The sequence below is a fragment of the Talpa occidentalis genome, unplaced genomic scaffold (assembly GCF_014898055.3).
Source record: "Talpa occidentalis isolate TD23 unplaced genomic scaffold, MPIMG_talOcc4v2.1, whole genome shotgun sequence".
In the NCBI taxonomy this organism is placed as follows: domain Eukaryota; kingdom Metazoa; phylum Chordata; class Mammalia; order Eulipotyphla; family Talpidae; genus Talpa; species Talpa occidentalis.
Genome location: NW_026555331.1, coordinates 37,918,063 through 37,945,351, shown reverse-complemented (window position 1 = coordinate 37,945,351; position 27,289 = coordinate 37,918,063). Strand labels below are relative to the sequence as shown.

Sequence of the window (27,289 nt, the reverse complement as noted above, 5' to 3'; positions counted from 1 at the left end):
TCCTTTATTTGTTTATTTATTTATTTAATTAAAAAAAATTGAGATCACATTTCCTGTCTCACCATAGGCACCATGTTTTCAGAGAAGGGTAACTTACAAAAAATTGAGACAGTGACCAGATGGTGAGGGGTCTGCAAATTACATCCTGAGGGAAATGGTTAAGGAAGAATGGAACAAATTCAGGGTGAATATGATAGCAATCTTCAAAAATTTGAAAGATTGTTTTGTGAGGGAGAGGGAGGGGAAGAAAACTACTTTTTATGATTGCTGTGGGAAGCACTGTGTAGATGTTACAGAGAGTCTAAGCATAGAAATATGTAAATAAGTAAAAAAAATAAAAATTTCTGGTAAGATAAAAAAGCTACCATTACTGATGTGTTCAAGAGGAAGGTATATAATTGCCTCCTTGCATTTTATCTGGTGCACTAGGTGATTTATGAAACTTCTTTTTCATTGTAAGCTGCTAAAATTCCCTGGATCACGGGTCCATGAGAAACCATTTAGCAGCAACAGTAGCTTTCAGTAACAATATGCTCATTTCCAAGGGACAGAAGAGTTATGCTCTGCAAATACCAATGAACTTAACTATAGATAATTCTTGAAATAATATGTTTTCAAATTATCAAGAAGTTGTCTTTCATTTGACTAAAAGCCTTTCCTCAGAAGCGCATAACCTCAGAGACTTACTAAAAAACACTGCGTGTGCTTATGCTACATGCATCTATCTCTGAAATCATTTGTCAGTAAAATAGCATTTGGAACAACTTGTCAAGGCATCCCAAGTATCTTACCTCAGATGTAACCTCCTGAGAGAGGTCTTTCATAATGACCCAAGTTAGCCCCAAGTTAGTTTCATTACATTCTATCTTCCTACCATCATGTGTGGTAATTAACAATAACAGAAATGACTTGTGCACTAATTTTTTGTTTGTCTCACTTCCCATTAGATAAGCATTATCTAATGTGGGGGGTCTTATATGTCTTTTTCTTTTACATTCAGAATAGTACGAGGCACATAATAGATAGCTAATAAATATAATAGAATTAATTACACATTAGGTTGGGGTTGAGGTATTTCTCAAAGATAACTCAATCTTTGCTACCAGTGTCCCTGGACATTTCTGTAATTTGTTATTTAGGCTGAAGTTCTGAGATATTTGCCATGGTGACATAGGATAACCACTTTGAAGAAAACTTCACCATTTTTAAGGTCTCTTAACCAAAGGAATCTTCCTTTGGCTATCTTGTTCAATCAAACCTCTTACATTTTCTCTTCCCAGCAGATGACTTTGTTTCATATTTCATTGACAAAACAGACACTATCAGCCAAGAGCTCACTTACCTGATCTGAACCTACCTCTACATTCCTTGCTATTAGTCTGATGGCCTGAGTCCGATTTTCATCTAATGCCATGTAACGCGGGCAAGCAGCAGGGCAGAGTGGGCAGGGGTGGGGCAGGCGGCCGGGAGATCCCAACTTCTAGCAGGATCTTTACTCTTTCTCTTTGGGCTCTCTATAGTCACTCGTCCTCTCAAAGCTATTCTCTACTGCTCTAGCCGTTCTCTGTGTGACGCCATCCTTACAGTCTCAGCCTCCAGGTGCAGAGGTACCCACTCACGCATGCGCACACCATGCTTCAGGTGTCCATAATCAGGCACTTGTACCCACGCCCAGGCTCCCAAGCTCCTCCTGCATTCAAGGGCACAGGTGATAGCCACAGAGGCCAACTGCGCAAAAGCCTGAGCATCACTTACCCAACATGCCAGCACCCGCTTATACTTTTGATCCTATTCCACTCTCATCTTCTAAATGATCTTGATTCTATTGTGATCTCTCGCCATATATCATTAGTTTCTCATTATCTACAGGATTCTTTCAGTCAACATATAAATAACCTGCACTATCTTTCATTTTAGGGGGAAACAAACCCTTTAATTCCCTCCTCACTTTCTAAATTCTCTTCATAGCAAAAATTCTCAAAAAAATTGTCTGAGTCATTGTCTTCAATTTCACATTCTCTTCACAGTCCACTTCAATCAGTTTCTTCTCTGACACTTTGCCCCTGTTGTCAAGGTCACTAATGACTTTCATGTTGCTAAATCCAGTGTTTTTTTTTGCTTTTATTTAACTTAATCTTCCTTTGGGGTTTGACCCACATCTTCCTTCTTAAAATAGCATTCTTTTCCTTTTCTTTCCCCTTGGCTTCTGTGATACTGTTTATCTTGGATAGCCTGAGTCACAGCTTTTTGTAATTCAGTTAGGTTGTGCTCTCAGGAGAAACCTATCAGGGTGTGAGGGAAGCAGAACAGAACATGGAAAGAATCTAGGCAAGGAAGTTATTTCAAGAGAAATGTAGTCTCAATTCTGTGCTACTAGAGTTCTGGAGCACGCCTTGTGCCACAGAGGCAAAAGGGCTGGTTGTTCTATCCTTTCAACTGTCATCATCATTTCACTTTCACAAGTAGGCCACCCTGGGATGTTAAAGTCATAACCTTCCAATCATATTCAGGTAAAGTGTTTCCAGTAAGCAAAGGAAACTTTACAGAGAGGGACACAAGAGAACATCCACAGTGGGAAAAGTCCACAGTAGTCAAGGGTTGAGCCCTGGCTTAATAAAGGGGGGCTGTTGAACCAAATGCTATAAGTAATCCAAATTTCCATCCTGCTTTACCAGCCATTTCTTCTCTTTCTCTACCAGACCCCATTCTCTCGCCACACTCTCATCCTCAGTGATTGCTTTCAATCCCACATGAAACATTAACTTGATGAAGGCTCATAGATTTACCCTGGTCTTGACGTCAGAAAACTCTAGATCTGTATTTGCAACTGCCTACTTGAAATTTCCTACTTATTCCTACTTTCCTGCCTACTTATTCATCTAAGATGCATCTGAATTTAATATATATATAAAACAACTCTTAATTCTTTTCTTTTCTCGAAACTGTGCGCTGGTTCCAGTTTTCTTCATTTCAGGTATACAAGCTCCAAAAATTGTTTCTATCCTTGAGTCTTCTCTTTTTCTTACAAATCACAACCACTGGCTGTACATCCAAAGCATATCTCAATCCCATCGACTTCTTTCCACCTCTACAACTGCCATTCTAGCCCAAGCCATCATCATCTCTCACCTGGACCATGTGGCCATGTTTCCATGCTATTGACGTGGCATACTTCTTTTTATTTTTTAATTTTTTTTTTAAGATTTATTTATTTATACAAGAACTGGGATACAGGCCAGATGCACGGGAGGGTGAGAGGACTCACCAGAGACAGCACGGGGAACAGAATAGGCAGACTGATGAAATACACTGCTGAGGGGAGCAGCGGGTGAGACAGGAGAGGTCTGCCACGCCATATGGGACCCTCGCCGGGGGCCGGGGATTGAACCAGCACTGCAGAGACTGCGGACAGCTTCACAGTGGGGCACTCAACCGACTATGACATCAGGGGAGATCCTGTAGTGTACTTCTTGCTCTACCCAAAGGCTATTCTTTGTATAGCTGTTCTGTTAAAATACAAATGAAGTAACACTAAATCTCTGCTCACAACCCTGCAGTCATCTCTCATTTACTTAGAGTGAGATCCTGATCCCTTACTGTGGTCTAAACCATGTATAATGGGCCTAAAAATGCCATCACAGTCTCATTTTATTTATTTTCTTTTTGCTTGGCTTCTTCTACACACTATTCTTAGCTCTATCAGCCACATCTCTCAGCTCCTCAACCATATTTTGGCCATGTTTTTCTTATTGTTGCTCAGATCTCAGTTTAAATATCAACTTCTAAGACAAGTTTCCTTCATCAACTGATCACCATCTCCTCATTTTTTAAATTTTCTACAGAGTATTTAATATTGTATGCTTTATTCTTATTTGTTCATTCATTCATTTGTTCATTTGATGCTTTGTTTCTTGCTATTTGCCTTAAAGGTAAAGATCTTATGGTCATACTCACTTTTGTTTATTCAGCACCTGGAAATGGCAGCTCAAAATAAGTATTTAAAGCTGATTTTTAAATGAATATTGACCCACCTCCTTCCTTAGAGATAGTTATATGGACAATTTAGACTTTTTTTTTCATGGTTTGCATGTGGATATAATCCCAAGCATCTCCCTGCCAAATTTCATGTTATAGTCAAAGTTGATTAAATGCTGTGATTTCCCTTTGCTATGCAATGAAATCAGTTTTCATGTATTGGGGTCATATTTTTTATATTCTGTAAATCACAATGTCAAAAATATAACTCATAGATGAGCATTGATGGCATAACATATAAAATGAGCATATCTGTGTCCTCAAAAATACCTGGAAAGCATCTATGGTGCAGGAAATTACCAGCTCTATTCCTTGTTATCTGTTTACTTTAAAAATATATGCTACCTTCTCTTTGTTGGAGGTAATTCTCCATGAGTCTCTCATGCCGTTGCAATCTCATGAGCAGGAGCACTGCCTGTCTTTGTTCTGGACTGACTTCTCAAGGATGCTTATATAAAAGATATATATTTATATATATTTAGCGACATAGTGTGTGCTTCCATAGCAAGGGTGGTTACTGCCAAGATAAATGATTCAGTTTCTGTAGGATGATGGCTCTTCTGGAACACACCCACTGCACATCCAGGTTATCATCTGTCTCTTTTTTGCATTCTTGGTATAAAAATAGCAGTATTCTGAGCACTGCTATTTCTGTAAATAATAAACCATCCTTTTTCTCTTCCCCAGGGGTCTCATGTTACCATTATCTATGAAATTGTGACAATGAACTGTTAGCTGACAAGTTGGGTAAAATTTCATATCTTTTACAGTTTCGAATACTCTTATATTCCTCACCAGTACTCACAGAGATTTTGTTGAGCTCTCAACTTGGCTACTGTGAATTTTTCACTAATAGTAAATGAAAGAATAAAATTACCTCCTTTTTGGAAAAGGGATTTCAAATAGTCACTGTGGTAGGCAAATAGTGGTCTCTCAAAGATGCCCACATCCTAATATAGAGAAACAAACCAAAGTGTCAGACAAAAATCAATAACAAATTACAAATCTGACTGTGGAATTGAGACAACGAGATGGGGAGGAGGAGAAGGATAAATAAAGAAGGGAGGCAACACGATGGAGGTTGTGGTGGAGGGCTGAGCGTGCCTTGGTGGAGGGTGTGGTATAAACATGTATCTGAAAGGCGTGATTCTTTGCCTTTGAATCACATAGTGTTGTAAACCAGTGTTACCTCAAAAAAAAAAAAAAAAAAAAAAAAAAAGATTTCCAAAATCATTAGGTTAGGCATATATTGCCTAAAATTAGTTCTTGTAATTTTTCTTGTTTTATTTTTCAAATTTATATTTTTTATGACTCAGATTTACTTTTAAAAAAGTGGAGTGTTTGGGCCTCCCCTGGTGGCGTGGGCAGTTGAGCGCCATTCTGTGAAGCTGTCCGCAGCCTCTGCAGCGGCCAGATCAATCCCAGCTGGAGGGCGAGGGTCCCGCATGGCGCTGCAGATCTCTCCTGTCTCACCCACTGCTCCCCTCAACAGTGTATTTCGTCAGTCTGCCTGTTCTGTTCCCCACTCTGTTTCTGGTGAGTCCTCTCACCCTCCCACGCATCTGGCCTGTACCCCAGTTCTTGTATAAATAAATAAATCTTAAAAAAAAAAAGTGGAGTATTAGAGTTAAAAATAATTCTATTCTAGATGGGTAGCCACTTGTGCCAGCCTCTTTTTATTAAATAAATTGCCCTTTCCTACTGGAAAAAAAAATCCCACATCTTAATTCCCACAACCTATAAACGTGTTGGACTAAATGTGAAGGAAAAAAATTAAGGATACAGGTAGAATTAAGGTTGGAAATCAGATGACTTTGTCATTGTATTGACTTTCTTGAATTACCTCGGTGAATCGAAGTAGTTATATGAGGATCTTTAAAGGTAAAGAGAGTGTCAAAATGATGTGATTTGAAAGAGACTCAGCTCGCTATTGTTGGCTTTCAATATGAAAGGAGAATCAGACACCAAGGAATGTGGGCAGCCGCTGGAAGCTAAAAGAGGCAAGAAAACGGATTTTTCTAGTCTTCAGAAAAGAACACAGTCCTATCAACCTTTGTTTTTAGGTTAGTGAGACCAATTTCTGTAAGATAATAAATCTGTGGTAATTTGTTATAGGAGCAATAGGAAACTAATGCAGTCACAGACTCTCGGTTGTCTTTTCATTAGAATGGCCAAAATATTTTATTTTAGCTTCTACAAAATTGATAAGGCCTTCCAAAGAGTAGAAATACTGTCCTTTGTTTTTGGATAGTGGTACTTCTCAGAGAAAGATATATATATATGTTCAGAAAACCTTTTCCATGATTCTGAGGACATGGAATTTTATTGTAAATATATCTATACCCTCCTAATATTAATTTAAATCATTGACATACATCCACACCAAATACCAGGTGATATTTAAATATAAATAATAAATTCTTTAATTTCCTAATTTCCTAACTCTAGTTCCTTTTTTTTTTTTTTAAAGATTTATTTATTTTTATACAAGAACTGGGGTACAGGCCAGAGGTGCGGGAGGATGAGAGGATTCACCAGAGACAGAGCAGGAAACAGAACAGGCAGACTGACGAAATGCACTGCTGAGGGGAGCAGCGGGCGAGACAGGAGAGGTCTGCTATCCCATGTGGGTGTCTCCCTCTGGCCGGCCGGGAATTGAACTGGTGCTGCAGAGGCCGCGGACAGCTTCACAGCGCTGCGCTCAACCAGCTGCACCACTGGGGAGGACCTGTAGTTCTTTTTTTAAGTAAATGTTTCATATATTAGGAGATACAGTTAGATTTTCAAATCAAACAAAAAGACAAAATATTAGGGAACAATCCTATATTATTGATTCATTGGATTAGATGCTCGGGGATCTTACTCCTCTTACTTGCAATTCTTCCTCTGACTGATTAATCCATCATTATTAGGGCAGGTTCATGTGGGAAGGTCTTCTGTTCCCTTCCACATCATGTCATTAGTTTCTCTTGTAAACTGCTTACCCCCCACCGCCCTCACAAATAGTTGTATTCATGTAATAGAACTGTCTTATTGACCTAAATGAGAGACATTTCCTTGGGAGTAATAATAAAGGAAGGCCTCAGATCTTTGACTGTATTTCTGATGTCAGAAAATTAATGGTTTTTAATTATTTATTTTTAAAGATTTATTTATTTATGCATACAAGACAGACCAGAGGTGCAGTGGGTAGGGGGTGGGGGGGTTGGGAGGATTCACCAGAGACAGAGTTGGGAGCAAAACAGCTAGATTGACTGAAATACACCGCAGAGGAGAGCAGCAGGCAAGACAGGAGAGTTCTGCTGTGCCATGTGGTTCAGCTCTCTGGCTGGCTCTCTGGGATCCAGCTAGAGCTGCAGTGGCTGCAAATAGCTTCACAGTGCTGCAACTTAACCCCTTGGGCCACAAGAGAGGCCCCTTTTAATGGTTTTTAGTCTACAAGTCACAATGTTAGGATAGTCTTGATTTGGTCAAGTGAGTTAAAGTGGATCAGTAATTGAGTTTTTAAATACCCTTGGAATGGTTTGTAACACACTGAAGTTAAAGTGCTTTAATTGAAAATTAAGTTGTGCTTTAACTAACAAATTATTTGAACATGAAACTCAAGTGAATTTTATTTTATGTGAAATATTTGTTTGAGATTATGTCCAAGTTTTTCTAGATTGCACAGATCTCAGCAAAGGAGTTTAAATTATTTCTTATACTTATTTGAAGATCAATAACATATGAGTCTATTAAACCTCTATGCATTTGCAGTTGACAACACTAAATCTGGGAAACAACCTTTTAAAGGAAGTTCCAAAAGAAATGAAATACCTTATATCCCTGAAGAAGCTCCATTTATTTGGAAATAAGATTCATAGTTTTGAGGCTGAAGCATGTGGTAAGTCATTCAAAGAGCAGCATTACAGTATCACTTTCAATCCACTATACTTAACAATTTGGGACTTCAGTGGAAAGGAATTTCTATGCCTTCATCTTTTTTTTTGTTGGTTTGATATTTATACTCTACTGTTGTAATTAAAGAATTTTGAGGATAACACTTTTTTTGGGACTATTTTATATTTTTCATTACATGAAGATCTGAGAAAATAAGTAGGCATCAGTGTCAGTGAGTTTTCCCCTTTTCAGAATCAGTGTATATTTTGATTCTCAAATCTAGAGGTTCTTGCTCTGTGCCAGTCTGTCCTAGTTGACAGTTAAATAAAGAAATCTCCTCATAGCTGTCCTTGTTCTTTACACTTTTTATTCTTTCTGCAATACTAAGTCATGATCTTTGATGAAGATGCTAAGTTTAAATTAATTTAGGGAAAATTTTAAAGAAAGATATGAAATACACTGTGACATTTTTTCTCATATTTCCTTTAATCTAATAATTTCCCTATTCTTCCTAATCAGTTTAGATAGAGTGGGCTAAAGGGACAGAGCAGATGATGAAGAGATTCAGATGACTTACAATTTTTTTAATGAAGTAATTGGTTTATAACATTATGTAAATTTCAGGAGTATGGCATTATAAGTCAACATCTATATATACTTCATCATGGTTATCAGTAAAAGTTTAGTTTCCATCTACCACCAGCCTATGATCCCTTTTATCCACTTTACCTTACAACTCCTTTCTCCTCTGATAACTACCAATCTGTTCTCTGTATCCAGATGATATTTATAACTTCATCAGTTCGTTGTAGGACACTTCACAGGTCTGTCCCCAGCAGTAAAATAAGATATATTATAAAATTTATAAGTTTCTGTAAACTTTGACTCATGGTGCTATTTATAAGTACTGCTGCCACTTCCAAGCAGCATATATTATTGGCATTATTACATGGGGCACTAAATTAGGGATATATTTGGCACATAGCACAGACTCTCGTACAATCTCTTGAAAGTACTTTAAAATCACGTAATATGGAGAAATATTTTTCCTCACAATAAGAATTGTAACAAATATTTATTGATGCTATGCACTTTCTATATACAAAGCTACGGTTTCAGGGTCCAGTTGAAGTTTACTTAGGGAGAAAAAAGTTTACACATAAAAAAAATCAAGGTCATACAAGCAAGTAGACAATACTGTTTCATGAATTATACCGAGGGAACAAGTTTAGGTAGAACATGAAGTATATAAAAAGATATTAAACAATTTAATTTGTGCTAATTTAGGGTTCTGGGAAGAAAATTTTTACTTGCCCTTAAATTTGAGGTTTATAAGATGTAATTTGTGCATGGTGCTCCTGAATGCAGTTTCTGCATTTCTTCATTTTGGGTTGTTGAAATTTGAAAATCCCATGTGATTCACATAAATTATACTGTCAGATCCAAAGGCAGAAGTAATTTGGGGAACTGAATGCTGTCCAGCATGTATTATGTGACACTATCCCTCTTGACCAGAGCAGATTGACCAGGGCTAGATATGTACACCAAGCTGGCTCGGTCATATTCTCTTTCTTGGGTAACATGATAGAGTCTAAAATAGTTTACTTGATCTGAACGCATCACATGAACAAAGGCAAAGGTTGCATGTTGATGGTTCATGGACCAAGTCTGGTTCACAAATTGGTTCTGTCTGGTCTGCCTTTAAAAAATTTGAATTAGGTGGCAAGGTATTGTTTGTTTGTTTTACAATATATATATATTGTAAGGTCAATATATATATATATAGTAAGGTCAGGAATGGACTAATGCAGGTTTTCTATGACCCAGCAGACCGGGTGAAGGAGGAGTCAGAGTCCTCAGTGGTTTTTGCAGGTTTTTTATTGGGGTTCACCAGGCATATGGCAGGCAGGGGTGCTGGGGGGCCGGGAGGCTGGCGGTCCTCCCATCCCCCAGCAAATCCTTACTCTACATGGGCTCTCCGGTGATCTCTGCTTCTGCTTCTCTCTCGGCTTCTCTTTTGGCTTCCGCTGGTGTCCCCGTGATGCCGCCCTTAAAAAGCACAGTCTCAGCTCAGGTGAATCCCATCTACCTATGCCCACACCCTACTCCAGGTGCCCGCCATCAGGCATGCATTCAGGACCGCGAGGATCCGTCATCTATCCTGATGGCGGGAGGGCAGAAAACCCTGATACCTTTTACCTTACCCTACATATATAGATATTAGGCAACACTAGAATCATATTCCTACCTGACAGCTAATGCTAGGAGCTGATTGAATGACTATTGCCCTTTTAGAGAAAGCATGACCTCTCCAATCCAGCACATTCCCTGCCAGGTCCACTGTTATGCTTCGAAATATCTTCTTGGTTCCTATAGGCACTTCAGTTTGAGAACTCTGTCCTATCTGTGAACAGTCAAACTCAGAATTTGTGGGCTGGTAACAAAAACATAGAAAAATTTAAAAAATCTGCTCAAAAAAGAAAGAATAGGAAGTGTATGTGTGTGTGGGGTGGGGGGTTTCGAGTGTAGGAGGGTTGGGGGTTGGGGTAGGAATATACTAGAAACTGAGAGGATCTGTAATGAGAAACTAAATTCTGAGCTGCAGAGATTCCCTGAGAGTACGGAGCACATTCCTGGGTTCTTGTGCCTCTTAGTTTCTGGTTGCAGTTTGTGGTGAGCCTGGCTGGACCGTCTGTCCTCAGGCGCCATGACTTAGCTTTGTTACTTTTGATAAATTCCCCCTTTTTGCTCAAGATAGTTTAAGAGGGTATCTGTTACCAGCAACTCAAAGAGCTTTGACCAAGGCATGAAAACAAAGGTGTATAGAAAATTGGCTAAAATTTATTTCTAACACATAGCTAAAGTGACTAAATTTTTTTCTAACAGATGGTTTACAAAATTTGACCCTGCTTAATCTGAACAACAATCAGCTTACAGATATTCCTAAAGAAGTCAAAAGGTAATTTTGTTTCTGGAGAGACTTTGTTCCCCCATCCACCAGTTCTGCTACTCTCTACCTTCTGTCTTCAATCCCCACCCTGGTCATCTGAACAGTTAGGCCTCAAGTCCGTGTGGGATTTATACATAGCAAGGAGGCATCTGAAGGGCTCAGGCAAGCCACTAATTTTAAACAGCTGATCCTTAAACACTTCAGAGAAATGAGAAACAGCATGATTTGGTAGTCTAAGTGTAAAAGTGGAGGTTTGAAACAAAGTTCTAATGCTGATTGTGTGACTGAATTCCCAACTCTACAGTTCTTGGAACTTGCTCAGTACAGAATTGGGGATATTAAACTTTATTTCATATGAGTATTATAAACCATTTTCAGCTTGATGGAAAAGGTAATATAAAAGCTAAGGATTTAAAACCAAGATGTCATTTTCATAAAAAAAAAAAAAACCCTCTACATTTTACTATCATTAACAACAACAACAACAAAATACTGTTTTTACTTACCCTGCACATCTGCACAGATGGGGTGCTGTTACTGTGCCTTTCTGGAGCCAGCTGAAGGCCTTGTCCTTTTGCAGCAAAACACCCTCTTGGGCTTTTCCTCTGACAGATGGAGAGAGAGAACCCTATTTGGATTTACTTTGGAGACTTACTTTATTGCCTGCTGAACAGAAACAGATGTATTACAAAGTAAGAACATCCAGATTTTTAGAGGAGGATACAAAACTATGAACAGTCCTCAACAAAGGGCTTTCTGCAGCACCTACAGTTTAGTTCGATTTAATTTTCTATATCTCTAGCCAATCTATCCTGATTCACAAATAGCATTTTTACATAGCAAGAAATGTTTTAAGTTGAGCAACTACATAAAATTTGAGTTGATCTAATTTCTATAGAAGAGGAATATATGTAGCAGTGAACATGACAATGTTGTTGCTTGCATTTTCATGTATTCAACTTATCAAATGATTTGTGTATTGGTGATAGATGAAAAAAAGGACCCCTTGGCTCATCCAGCAACTAGGTTCAGGTCCTATCTTTGTGAAATTAGCTTTATGACCCTGGCAAGCAATTTAACTGCCCAGGACCTTAATTTTTTCATCATCAAAGGGAGAAATTTCAGTAGGTGAACTTTAAAATCCTTGCAACTAAAACACATTATGATTTCACAACTTAGTGAACTTAGCTCTGTTTGGAGCAAAAGCACAATATGGAAGGAACAAGAAAAATCTAAGGTGTTATTGTAGAAAAGTGAGTGGAAGCTTTTACTGAAAAAAAAAGTAAGTCTGCAAAATATAGAGGTGCATGCTGTTTTACAGCTAATTCTGGCTATGCCCTAGATGTAAGCTTATTGGTTGCCTCCCCAAGTGGGTTTCATTTTCTGATCCTGGGAATCATTCTTCATTTTCATCTACCTTACTGTCTTCATCTGCAAAATGAGCATAATATCAGTGCCCACTTTATAAGATTATTTTGATAGTTAAATAATTCATAAAAGATATTTAAGATTGCGCCTGGGACATAGTAAATGCACAAGGGATGCTTGCGTTTATTATTATTATTATTTCTTTTTTTATTAAAGAGATTTATTTATTTATTTATACAAGAATTGGGGTACAGGCCAGATGCGCGGGAGGGTGAGAGGATTCACCAGAGACAGAGTAGGGAACAGAACAGGCAGATTGACTGAAATACACTGCTGAGGGGAGCAGCGGGCGGCAGGAGAGGTCTGCCACGCCATGTGGGACCCTCGTCAGGCGGCCAGGATTGAACCGGTGCTGCAGAGGCTGCAGACAGCTTCAAAGCACTGCGCTCAACCACCTGCGCCACCAGGCAAGGCCCTATTATTATTATACCTTAAAAGATTTATTTGTACAAGAACTGGAGTACAAGCCAGAGGCACGGGAGGATGAGAGAATTCACCAGAGACAGAGAAGGGAGCAGAACAGGCAGATGGACTGAAAGCACTGCTGAGCAGTGGGTGAGACAGGAGAGGTCTGCCACGCCATGTGGGTATCTCCCTGGTAGGGTGTGAATCGAACCTGCGCTGCAGAGGCTGCAGACAGCTTCAAAGCGCTGCGCTCAACCCCCTGTGCCACCAGGGAGGCCCGCTTGCTTTTATTATTATTTGGTGGTTATTTTTGGTCTTCTTTCTGTTTCTCATAGTATACCTTTCTAAACTCCCATGATACAGTAGTCCACATGGAGTCTATTAAAATAATGATTATATCAATGGTTAATGAAGAAACCTCTCCATCTCTTTCTCCACAGGACCTGCCACACACATTTTTACTTTTTTAACATGGGGTTGTCTTTCTTTGGCCCTGTATTACTCTCCAAATTGTCCCTATTTTACTGAGAAATCTGGGCTCCCTTATTTCCCCTGTCTCCTGCCTCTAGCAGACCTAAGACAAGGTCTTCTTTTTGCTTTTTCTCTCTTGCTCCCTTATTCTCTCTCCTTTCCTTTATAACCAAACTTCTGTAAAGTGCCACCTGTTTAGTGTCTTTCTTTCCTGCTCAACCCCTTAAAGTACTCTTTTTCTTGCTCCATTCTAACGACTCATTTTCAATGGCCACTAATGTTCTTCAGGTAACCAAATCTAATGGCCTCTTCTCTCTGCTGAAGAATTATATAAAAATTATAAGTGTTCAGTTCAAAGAGCATTGACAATTGTACACACACAACAATAAGGTTTTTAACACAATGAGGTATTTGACACATCTTTCAATCCAGTTTCTCTAATATCCTTAGAGTCAATTCTTACCCCTCAGAGGCAAACACAATTCTTACCCCTCAGAGGCAAAACCTGACACTTTTCTTTACAAACTAGTTTTACTTGTTCTAGAACTGACTAAATTATACATTATGTGCCATTTTGTGTGTACCTTATTTTGCTCACCATATATTTTGAGATTTGCCTTATTGTTGCATTTGTCAATAGTTTATTGTCTTGTTTATCCCCAATAACATTTCATCGTGTGAATATGACATAAGTTATTTTCTCTGGTTTATGTTATTGTTTCCCATTTGGGACCATAATAAATTAAGCTATTATGAATATTCTTGTACAAGCCTTTTTGTGGACACATGCTTAATTTATTTTTCATTTCAATTCCTAGGAGTCAGTTGTTGAGTCATAGAGTAAGAGTGTAGCTGTATAATTTATAAGGAACTGCTAATAGTTTCGCAAAGTAGTTGTACATTTTACATTCCAGCAGTTTAAAAAATTTTAACCATTCTAGTGGGTCTGAAGTCACATTTCACTGTAGTTTTAGTTTGCCTTTCCCTGATGTCTTATTGACATTGAGCATTTTTTCATGTTCTTATTCACCATTTATAGATCTTTTTGAAAGGCATCTTTACCTTCTGTGTGGATAATTTAGATAAGTTATAATCTGTTTCTGATTATTTTAGGCATGAATTGATTGTTAAAATTAATGTACAGGTACATAAATAGTGCTTGGTAGTGTTAATTTCTTTTTGCTTTTTATTTAAAATATTAAATCAGCCTCAGCTTATTATAACAGGCCCTTCTGTTGCCCTTATTTTGTAAGTTCTATCATTTAGAGCCAAAATGAAAATTTCAAGTCTTCCAAAAGGCTTGTGATATACTTCAGGTACTATATAAAGCCTTTTTCATTCAAATTTCAGATTTGAATTATAGATTCAAATTTCCTTAATCCCTTTCTCTCTATATGATGGCATTTTCTCTCATTTTATGTCTCTATTTCCTATCTCCTTCTAGATTATGCTCTGCACAAGGGGGGCAGTATTTGTGACTGATCAATTTTTGCTTTTTCCACAGCAACTAGGTTGTTCTCCTATCTGGTACAGGCTCGATATTTGTATATCTGTGTCTATACCTAGATCTACCTACATCCATATATAGTATGTTTGTGTATGCATATGATTTCCTTCGTCCTTTGACTTCTTCAATATGGCCAATGTATCCAGACAAGGAATTAAAATAGAGTTCTTTTCCTTGAATTTGGGTTTTGGTTACATAAAATACTTTGAACATAAGTCATTTGATTATAAAGCATCTTCATAAGTTAATTAAAACAAACATTTTTTATGCTTAAACGAACAGCAGTTATGAACACTTGACTAACATAGGACTCAGATGTTCACCATCACTTATCATTAGGGATATGCAAATCAAGATCATGATGAGAAATCACCTCACACCATTGGGAGTGGCTCATAGGAAAAGACCAGATACAACTGATGGCAAGGATGTGGAGAAAAGAGAACTCTTCTACACTGTTGGTGGGAATGCTGACTGGTCCAGACCATAAGAAAAGCAGTATGGAGGTGTCTGACAACATTAAATATGGATCTGCCATATGACTCACCAATTGTATTCCTAGGCATTTGCCCCCCAAATTCAAAAATACTAATACCATAGGAAACTTGCACTCCCATATTTACTGCAGTGCTATTTGCTATAGCTAAAGTATGAAAATAACCTAAGTGCCCCCAAACAGATGAATGTTCAAAAGAGTGATTAGAAAAGATCATCTCATGTCATTTGCAGCAACATGGATGGAGCTGGAGGAGATAATGATAAGTGAAATAAGTCAGAAGGAGAAAGAGAAATACTGGATATGTCACTAGTATGTGGAATATAGATAAACCAAAATAAGGATCAGATAAAGACAAGCTTAAAAACTAACTTTTGAAAGCTGACTACAGAACTGAAGCATGGGGCCAGAGGGGTAAATACAAAGAGGAAAGGAGCACAATGGTCTATGGTGATGGACTATGGTTGATATGGTGGTGGGTGTGCTACATTGGTAATACCTGATGGGTATTTCAATATAGTACCTATATTGAAAATCAATTAAAAAAAGACTCAGAAAAGCTACAAAAAATATAAATTGACACATGGTTTCTTTATAAGTGGTATCTGTATAACGGACATTCTTAATCTTGGGAGTTTCATTTATATACTTTATTTTTTAGGTTAAAAAGACTTACACATTTGAGTATAAATCATAACCAGCTAGCCAGCATTCCTAGAGAACTTTGTTTCCTTAAGAATCTTTCTGAACTTCAACTTAACTACAATCAGATTGTTTACCTACCCAAAGAGATTAATTTTTTGAAGAAGCTTGAGAAGCTTCATCTGGCCAGGAACAATATTGAAGTTTTACCACAGGTAAGCACAACATGGAGTCAAATTTTCATTTTCAGGGAAGAGATGATTATAATATGGAGTGATTATAGTATAAATGTAGGCATCCAAGTGCAAGCCATCACTTGTGTTTCCTCAGATTAGATGCATTTAGTTCTCAAATCCCAATGACAGAGGATTATTCCACAAAGCTAGGGCTACTAGAGTTAATAAATGAAACTGTAGGTACATAGCTTAGATTTGAATATCAGATATGCAATGAATTATTTTTTAGTAGAAGTATATCCCAAATACTGCATTCTACTAAATTTACTAAATTTATTATCTAAATTTAAATGAATCCCCTGTATTTTAGTGGCAACTCCCAAATATTACCTCAATTAACAATAAACAAATAAATTAAAAATTATTTTTAAATTACTTAAAATCCTGAATTTTATAAATAAGAAAATATCTTGATTACAGACTAAATCTATTTAAACAACAATAACAAGATTATTGTTGTAATGCATTCTATTATTGTTATAACTACTCTATGATGTAACTTCTTATTCCCATTTTAAAATAAGGAACAGAGAAGTTATATAACTTGTACACAATTTGCAAAGGTAAGAGAAGGGTCTCAAATCCTTATCTGTCTGACTTAAATTTCCTTACCTCAAATCAATACTGTCACTACAATTTTATAAATCCTAAGAAGATAGATTTCTTAAAATTTAAATGCTAATAAGTCTTAATATGCATTTTCATGTAAAGAATGTTGATAATGTATGTCCTTATACATTTAATATGATTCAGTCTCTCTATCTAGTATTAATAAAAGGTTAAAAGATCTTTAAGCTTTAATCCTAAAAAAATGATAATAATAGGCTATCATTGATCTTTTTGGTCTGCTTTATAAATGATGAGGCAGTATAGAAAATACTCATTTTAAAAAATAATAATTGCATTATTAATCCTTTTCTGGCATGCTATAAATTATATGTATTCTGTACAAGTATATATATGTATACTTTATGTCTCATTCCTAGTAGATCAGATACTTAATTTTGCATCTCTAAAGTGATCTTGGCTATAGGCAAATAATCCACTGGGGAAAGAATGGACCTGACACTTATAAAATGTATTTTTTTAAAGAACTTTGTTCCCTGTTCCCAATTTCATTGAGATATTGTACGGTAAATGGTTTTTCAGGCTTTTCTGCCCTTCCACTATTAGGATTGCCCTGCCTAATGGGTCACCTGCAGTTGTTACATTGTTGTAAGCTATCTTATTTACTTTCGTGGGCCATGGGAGAAGTATTAAGGTAGTCACCAAGAGGAGCAGAAGCAGGAGAGAGGCTGGCGAGAGAAGGGGAGAAAGAAGCCAGAGTAGCCCAGAGTGAAGACTTGCCGGGGACTTAGAGGCCTACTGGCCTCCTGGCCCCCCAGCACCCCTGCCTGCTGTGTACCTGTGTACCACACTACATGTAAAGCTCAATAAAAGCCTGAGAAATCCATCGAGGGCTCCAGGACTCCTCTTTTACCCAGCTCTGCTTCAATCTTAGAAAACCTGCTCTGTGGCCTTCCTGCCACTACAGATATAATTGGTATACAAAAGCTATACATAATTGATGTATGCAGTTTGAGAGTTTAGACATATACATACATTCATATCACCATTTCCATTGTCAAGGTAATTAACATATCATCTCCAAATATTTCCTTGTGTCTTTTTTTAAAAAATAAGAATGTTTAATGTGAGACTTATTCTTTAAATCATTTTTAAGTACAAAGCCTTGATATATATGACACTATATTTGAACAGCAGATTTCTGGAACACACTAATCTCTCTTCATCCATAGTTACCACCACTCCGTTGTTTACTTCCATATATTTGGCAACTTCATATGCTTCATATGAAGGTGATATTTGTCCTTCTGTGACTGACTTATTTCACTTATGATACAGTCTCCCAGTTTCATCTGTGTTGTCTCAAATAGCAGGATTTTTTCTATTTAAAGACTGAATTAGGTTCCGCGGTAACCCAATTTCTTTATTCATTCATCCATTGGTAGATGCTTAGGTTGTTTCCATATATTGCCTATTGTGAATAATGCTGCAGTAAACATGACTGTGCAAATATCTTTTTGAGATTTCTTTGTAGGATCAGATGGTACTTCTATTTTTGATTTTATGAGGAATCTGTATTTTCTTACCATAGCAGCCAATTTACCTTCCCACCGTCAGTGTGCAAGAATTTCCTTTTCTTTACCCCTCACTCATACTTGTTATTTCTTACCTTTTTGTTAATAGTCCTCCTGATAGTAATAGCTCACTATGGTTTTGATTTGCATTTCTATAATGATTAGTGATGTTCAACACTTCAGCGTATCTTTGGAAATATGTCTATGTCTTTTACCAATTGTTTAACTGCATCGTTGTTTGTTCAAGGATAGGAATTCACAGGTCCGACAGATGGACTTTGGGATGTAAACATGTTCTTTGTGCTAAGGTTGTGAAATTGGAAGAACTTAAACTCAGAACTGCTGGAGTTCATGTTTCCCTTCTTTAGGAGAGTTTGACTTGATGCAATCACAAGAGAAAGAGATGATGACATTATTGATTACTTACAACCAGCCATACTCAATGCCAGCATTTTTTGATTAATTTTCCTGTATCTAACAGAGCAATCAGGAGAGTATCATGGTAATAAAAGACTCAAGAGGATCATATATATGACATGGCAGATCCCCATTCAAGGTCTTGCTGCCCAGCTGTAGGGGTGAGGACTGCAGACAGCCTCTGTTAACTTGATGGGAGTGTGCCTCAGTTACAGAGAACCTCCTTTCTTGCTCAAGGTCACTCTAAGAGCATTCCATATCCTGTGACCAGTCAAGGATGGAGAACATCTTGGAATGATGGTGCCCACTCTGGAGCACCCTACTTTGTTGAACAAAACTACTTTTCGAGCATGGATTCCTAGTAAACATCTATTACACCAAACTCCATCTCATCACCTACCAACCTGGGATTTTATGTGAGAAGATCAGGAAGAAAGACAGTTGTCATGACTGAAGAGTCATATCTCCCTGAGGAGAGGTTTGATCCTCAAAATAAGAGTGTCATTTCAAATATATCTCTGCAAGTGGTGGGAACCATTCATCAGGTCATACCTTCAGTTTTCAATTTTTAAATGTTTTTTATGTTTCTTATTAAAAAAAATCTTACAGTCTTTGCTAGCTAGGAGAAATATCAGAACCAAGATACAGTATAATAACCACGTGGTTACTATGGTAATGTAATGTTACATTGGTCATAGAGATGAAAAGTGACAGGTTTTATTTCCTTTCTAAGGAAAGAGTTATGTTAGCATAGTGTTAAACAAAAGGTAGATGCCAAAAAAAATTGCTGGTGAAATTGTCCATAGAGACAACTTTCCAGGAATACATCTGTTTCTGTTTTTTTAAAGGTTCTATTTTACTTATGGTCATGTATTAAGTAAGCCCCTTAGTATGCACTTTCTGATTAATAGTTCATTTAATATATTCAACAACCACATTGAAGGAGGAGCTTCATTAGCATTTCCATTTTATAAATGAAAACATGATACCAAGAAATTAAAAAAAAATTACTTATGCTTACATTATAAGTGTCAGAGGTAAGCTGTGAACCTAAAAGTAGTCTAAATCTTGGTGGCCACATTGTCAGAGAGGTCAGAGGAAATTTAGAACTCAGAATCTGGCAATCTAGGGCACAGTAATCTCCTTCAGGAGGGTGTACTAAAGAATAGCTCAGGTAATTAGGAAAGATTTTCAAGTCTGAACTAAAAAAGAAATATTTAGGATTCTGGTAAAAAATGTTAAAATAGGATTCTATTAAAAAAAGTCTCTCTTTTGTTTTCTGTCACAGGAAATTTGTCATCTTAGAAATCTAAGACTCCTAGACATAGCTGGAAATATTATACAGATATTTCCACCAAGAGTAAGTAGAGTTAACTTCCATTATAAATGGAAAATAATTTTGTTATGCTATTACTATTAGAACAATATGGACAGCCATTAAAAATTGCTATGGTTAGGGGCCTCCCGGGTGGCGCAGCGGTTGAGCGTTGGGTTGCGAAGCTACCAGCAGCCTCTGCAGTAATGGTTCGATCCCTGGCTACTCCCCGGCCCCGGAGGAGGGTCCCACATGGCGCGCAGACCTCTCCTGCCTCAGCAGTGTACTTGGGTCCTTCTGCCTGCTCTGCTCCCCGCTCTGGCTCTGGTGAATTCTCTCACCCTCCCGCGCTTCTGACTGTACCCAGTGCTTCTATAAATAAATAAATAAATCTTAAAAAAAAAATTGTTATGGTTAAATGTTTCCTGGTATTATACACTGCTCTTGGTCACCTCACACTTTATGAAAATATTACTTTCCAGAGCATCAGTTATTATCCATTGTAATTAATCCAAATGTGATACTTCTATTAGTTGTTTTTCAGCCTTAAACAATGAAAAATATACTTTCTTTCTATTTGGAAATAAATTTTGATCTTGCCTTATTTCAAATAACTGAGAAGCAGTTGGTCTTAGCAACTTGTAACATTGGGGAATATACAATTATTCATATTGTAATTTTATATCTTTGCAAACGTGTTTCCACATGCAGATTAATAATTAGAAACCCATCAATCTAGAAGCATTCAATAAATAGTTGTTGATCCATTAATTTTTCTGATTGACCTATTCTAATTTAAGATTTCATATTTTTACCCCCTATGGAATTTTTTGACAATGAAATGACTGAAATATGAAAAATAAGGTTTATAAAAAAATGAGAGCTTTTTTATTGTGGCAAAATACACATAACATAAAATATAACATTTTACCATCTTAAGTCTACAGTTCTTGTGACTAAATAAATTCATGTTGCTCTAAAATATTGCCAAACATTTATTAGAAGTTTTTCATTTTGGGCCTCCCCGGTGGCGCAGCGGTTGAGCGTTGGGTTGCGAAGCTGCCCGCGGCCTCTGCGGCGCCGGTTCGATCCCCGGCTGCTCCCCGGTCACCGGAGGAGGGTCCCACATGGCGCGCAGACCTCTCCTGCCGCCCGCTGCTCCCCTCAGCAGTGTACTTCGGTCCTTCTGCCTGCTCTGCTCCCCGCTCTGGCTCTGGTGAGTTCTCTCACCCTCCCGCGCTTCTGACTGTACCCAGTTCATGTACAAACAAAACAAACAAACAAATAAATAAATAAAACATGCCTCTATTTAAAAAAAAAAAAAGAAGTTTTTCATTTTTACCAGCTGAAACTTTGTGCACATTAAATATTAACTCTCAATTCCTCCTCCCCACCCAGCCCCACACAACCATCATTCAACTTCTTGCTTCTATAAATTTGACTATTCTATGTACCTCCTAGAAGTATACTCATAGTGCTAGTCTTTGCTGGCTATAGTGAAACAAGCCAACAACTTTGTGAAGTACTAGTTTTGAAAACTTATTTTTTTGTTAAAGTTTTTCAAGCATACACAAAAAATAAAGAGCAAAAGGAACTCCATTTACTCAATGCCCTGACTTGTAGTCTTAACTCATAGATTTGAAAATTTATTCTGTATAATTGTCTGGGTTATTGCCTCTCAATTATTCTTTTTTAAAAAATAAGTTTTTATTTGAAAGTGTTTTTACTTTTTAAAAATTTATTTGTTTATTTATTTTTGGGTAGAAGAACTGGGGTGCAGGCCACAGGTTTGGGTGGTGGTAGCAAGAGATTCACCAGAGACAGAGTGGGAAGCATACATAACAGGCAGGTCTACTGAAATACGCTGCTGAGGGGAGCATCTGGTGAGAGAGGAGAGGTCTGCTGTGCCATGTGGGTCAGCTCCCTAGCCAAGGGGGCAGTGGCTGCCTGTAAGTTGATAATGCTGAGACTTACTTAACCCCTTACGCCACCAGAGAGGCCCAAGAGTGTTTTCTATTTTATAATCTAAAATAGATTTGTAAAATTTGCTATTTGTAAAATTCAGTTATTTCACAGTAGTATATATTTTTTATTCACATGGCTTTTGAATATTTGTAACTGAATTTTCACCAGGACTTTTGAATAAAATGCCCATTAAATGGAAATTTGCAGTAAGACAATGGTACTATTATAATTATTTCATAGATGTTCAATCAGAAGAGTTTCTGTATTACTTAGTTGTTAAGAAAAATTTTATTATGAACACACAGTGAATTAGCTATTTCAGAAGTGGACTGGTACTTTTATTACCATATAGTCAGATCTAGTACATTGAGACTCTAGTTTATTTATCTCATTTTTTTCTTTCCTTAATTTAAAGATTTTGGGTACTTACTGTATTCTTATTGTATTGTTTTTTCAAGCAAAAACATGAAATAATAATGAAAGTCTCTAAATGTAAGTTTTCAAGAAAATTCTGTTAAAGCATTTTTTGTTACACTATACTATATCTGGATTTGTCTCATTTAATTTCCCAGTGTGACTTTTCTTTTTAAAGAAGTGCCATTTACCCACACTACTTTTTTTTTTTCCACAAAAAAAGGGTATTCACTGGATGAGAGCTACTTTTCTTCATCATTGTTGCAGACACCAAAAAAGAAAGCACATAATGTTATTTAAAAAGATATAAAATACATAACTGTCTTGTGAAACTTGATTGGTCCCCCACCTTACCTCCCTCCCCGCAAAAAACCCAATAACAAGCAGGTTACATCAGGCATTCAAGCATTTGGGGGGCAGTTGTGGGATGGATGTTACAGAATTACTCTTAATTTTCTTAAGTGTGAAAAGGTGGTCACAGTTATATTGGAAAATATTTTATTCTTTCCTGTAAATTCTTTCCTGTAAAAATAAACATTTTAAGTATTTATTTTCAAATGTCTAATCTCAACTACTATCTTGAAAACTCAAATATAGTTAGGCACAGAAATAATATACTCAGTATTGAAAATGAGGAGGATTACTCTGTGTATGTGGGGAGAAAATGAATGTAAATATATACTTGTATAAAATGTAGTGGTCTAAATAATGTTAAATTATAGACATAGGCAATTAGAGATTATTGTATTAATTAAATAAACTTGATCAGAAATGTTTAGAAAGATGGTCCCCTCACCTGAATTGTTAAATTTACCATTCTTTAATCCTTGTATATTATCTTAATAATGGTAACTATTACAGGTTTACAATGACATTAGTTGGATTTTGAATTTATTTTTTTTATAATCCTATTTATAAAAAATGCTTTTGTTCTTAATATGGACAAGTTTTAAAATGGTCTACTCCAAACCCAGTTTCATTTGTCATTCTTGTCAGAAGTGTAGTTGTTCTTTGTACAGTTCTTCTAAGTGCAATTGTTGTAAGATGAGTCACTGATCCAAACTCTTAGGTTTGGATCCTAAGACTTCCCAGGGTCATGCAATTTGCTTCTATTAATTTATTTTGTACTTTAGAGACTTTTTCTTTTCTTTGTTTTAAGATGTGTCTTTTTCTGTCAATGCAGTTGCTATTTGGATAACAATAAAAATAAGGATCATAAGGATCATAATGAAAAAACAAACTCCCCCAAAACAGAATAAAAAAGAGATAATAATCCAATAATATTGTTTGAAATAATAATCCAAATTTGAGGGGATCAGAACATTTTGCTATTTTCTTTCCTCTTCACTATGGAAAACAAGAAGTGCAACCTAAATAATCAAAAAGTATCATTGTAGTAGAAATATTAGTAGAGAGAAAGCAAAACTCTGTGACTGATTTCTTAATCTGATCTATTGGCATAATTAGAGGAAATTCTCTGTGACTCAGAAAATTATTTGATATCTAATTCCTATCTAAGACATGTTAAAATAATTCATTTTAATAGCTTGCAATGTGTCCTGTGCTTCTTGGATAATTAGGAATTGTTAAAATTTATTTTAAGATAACTCTTTTCTTTCTGTCCACTAGCTCTCTTATCTACATATATGCCTTTTTATAAAAAGCTTTTTTTTTGGCTATAGAAGTAACCAATTCACCATAAGTCTAGAAAGTAAATATGTGAATATGTGTATATTATATATATTATATAAGAGAGCAAAATATATGCTGCTTTTACACTTAACCTCCTATGAAGTGTTTACTGTTGGTTTTTTCCAAGTATCTAATTTTTATAAATGCACTTAAAATATGATTGAAAACATTGCATAAATTAACATTTTACTTTTTCACTTAACATTTATATTGCACACTTTCATGATATATATATTCTTCAAATAATTTTTTAAATGACTGAATATTCTACATTTTCTTTATCATATGTTCACTTTTTCTCACATTTTTATTTTATTTCTGGAATTAGGCTTGGATTTTGAATTATTAAACCTTTGAGGAAAAGGATGGTGTGAAATAAAATGTCTTTTACTTGCATCTCTTCTTGGGATACTACCCCTTCTGAAACAGAACTTGTGACAGATAGTGGCCCATTTGGAAACACTGCCAGTTTTCCAGATAGTGCAAAAAACAGTGATGTTTGTCTTAATGGATTTTTGAAGACTGCTGTAACAAGGTACCACCAACTGGTACTTCAAAGAACAAGTCTATATTTTCACTTCTTTGAGGACATCAGCCCCGGCAGTTGGGCCATCCTAATCCAGTATGTCCTCTTTTTATCTAATTATATCTGCAAAGACTCTCTAAATAAGGTCACATTCTGTGATTCCAGGGAGATGTGAATTTTGTAGGGATGCTGTTCAAGCCATTATACTTGGATATGGAACAATAAGTTTTAGTACTCTTTTTAGCATCTCTCTATGTAATAGATGAAACTCCCTGTGTGAGGATTATATGACAATTCAGTGGGAAAAATTGTTAAGTAAAGCTCTTGTACGCTGTAGGCAGGAACCTTCAAAGACTTCCTGCCATTAGGGAACTCTGCCCTGTACTGACTTCTGTTTTGGTGTTTAAGGAAAACTTTAGAAATTGAAGTGGGCTCTGGAGCGATCACAAGAAAGAACTCATTACAGAAATTTCAAATTAGAAAAGTTAAAGAAACTGACATTATGACTTGGAAAGAGGAGCATGGCTGGTAGGTGATAATTTCATTATTGAGCTCAAAATAACCTTTAACAATAATAAAAAAAAAATAAAACACTGCATTGCTGTTATATGCTGCAGAAGAACCTTGGATTAGATATTATAATGGGGTTTCTGGGAGGAAAGGGTTACCATTCTTTCTAAATTCTAAAATAAAGGCTAGACAACAATTTATGATATAGTTGTGATTCAGCCTTTTCAACAAGGAGAGAAGTAAGTTACCGAGTTTTTTGTTTCCTTGAAACAATTTAGATTTTTTTTTTTTCTCTTTTAAGCAAAGACTTTTTCTGGCTCCTCTTTCCCTCAGGAGTCCAGTTGTTTTTCATACTTCAATTATTTGAAGAAAAAGCTGACCTGACAAAAGTAAAAAAAGATTTTAATGATCCTCACCAGAGGGCATGATGACGTTTATCTCTGAAGTGAAGTTTATAACAAAACATCATGTACCAAACCTTTTTAGAACAGAAAACTTGCTCTTGCTGTAACACTCTTCATCAGAATCCCCCATTAGCAATCTAACTACTGAACTGTTACCATTTCTCTTCAGATTGAGAAATGGCTGTAAAAGTTATATTTCTGACACAATACTCTGAGCATATTTAGCAATTTGAAGATTTGCAAAAGTAATTTTTTATTATTTGAAATTTGATATTGAATAGCCCTTTGAAGAAGATAGATTCAGTATCATTATTCCTCTTTGGACCTGAGAGTATAGAGAATGCAGAGAAGTAATGTACCTACAGTAGTAGCCCTCAAATTTGAATTTCTATCAGGAATCCCTGGATGTTAAAACCCAACTGGCTGGGCCCCATCCCTAGAGTTTCAGTCTAGAGGTATGGAGAGTGAGAAGATTCACCAGAGACAGAGTGGGGAACAGAACAGGCAGATTGACTGAAATACACTGCTGAGGGGAGGCAGCGGGCGAGTCAGGAGAGTCAGGAGAGGTCTGCTGTGCCACGTGGATGGCTCCCTGGGGATCGAACTGGTGCTGCAGTGGCTGTGAATAGCTTCATTGGTTGCTTCTTAACCCCTTGCGCCACCAGGGAGTCCTCCAAGAATTTGCATTTCTATTAAGTTCTAAGGTAGTGCTAACTGTTAGAGCAGTACTAGAGACTGGACTTGAACTCAGGATTTAGTGGCTTCAAGCGCAGGCCTCCTGCCATATTAGAACCCCTGCCTCTAAGAGACAAATGTACTGAGGAATCTATCCTTTATTTCAGTAGTCACAGGCAGGGGTGGTCCCTGTCAGGCTACATCAATAAATAAGACATTTCTTGTATCTCACTGGGAGTTTGGGTTCTGAGATTTCCCTTTGTCCTGGGCTAAAATGATACTCAAGGAACATTCCTTGAAAAATAGAATTCCTATATAGTCTGTAAAATAGAAGCTAGGGTTTTGTTAGTGAATACAAGGAATGCCTCTAAAATTGGAGGCTGAGTTTTTATGTGTTACTCCTCTACGGCCACACCATGGGTGCATTTGGTGTGTATATGGCTTTGGCACAACTTCTTACACACTTATTCAGCAGCCAATTTAACCATTGGAAAGATTTTTAGCATATGATTTTAGACACCAAATTTTATTTGAGGAAAGTTTGTGAGGCCAAGTCTTCACCATGTAACTTTATTTTTGACTTTTGTCTTTATGAAAGTTCCTCGTTTATGCTGGGTGCTTATAGTTTGGAAGTGAAACCCAGATTTAGTTAACACATTTATAAGGACACATATGAATATGACAGTGTATGAGAAAGTGCATTGCCAAGACTAGATATTGAAGAAATGTGCTTAAAACAGTGTAAATCATAACCAATGCTTCACTTTTCAAGTTAGTCATTTAGGTGCTCTTAGTGATTTCTTTCACTTTCAAATTTATGATACTAACATTTATTGGAATCTACATAAACAGATTCTATGTCAAAATTAAGAATTTTAAATATTTTTATGTTTCTCAGGTTGGTAGGTATATGAGGTTTTTATTTTTTTAATTTACTTTTATTTTTAAGATTTATTTACTTATGCATACAAGAACTGGGGTACAGGCCAGAGGTGTGGGATGGTGAGAGGTTTCACCAGAGACAGAGTGGGGAACAGAACAGGCAGGTTGACTGGAATACACTCCTGAGGGGAGCAGAGGGCAAGACAGAAGAGGTCTGCTTCACCATTTGGATAGCTCCCTGGCTGGGGATCGAACTTGTGCTGTGGTGACTGCAGATAGCTTCATAGGTTGCATATTAA

The 27,289-nt window shown here is 36.8% G+C and overlaps 1 protein-coding gene across 4 annotated transcripts in view; it reads left to right on the top strand.

The window, feature by feature from the left end:
- LRRC69 (leucine rich repeat containing 69) overlaps window positions 1-27,289 on the top strand; it is a 69,539-nt gene that overhangs the window by 6,103 nt on the left and 36,147 nt on the right. For 3 of the 4 annotated variants that reach the window (XM_037502687.2, XM_037502844.2, XM_037502605.2), the window contains exons 2-5: window positions 7,792-7,918; window positions 10,801-10,873; window positions 15,833-16,028; window positions 19,896-19,967. In XM_037502687.2, the coding sequence (XP_037358584.1) occupies window positions 7,792-7,918; window positions 10,801-10,873; window positions 15,833-16,028; window positions 19,896-19,967 (468 nt within the window). The remainder of the gene's footprint in view (window positions 1-7,791; window positions 7,919-10,800; window positions 10,874-15,832; window positions 16,029-19,895; window positions 19,968-27,289) is intronic. The other variant, XM_037502765.2, reaches the window with a different exon arrangement.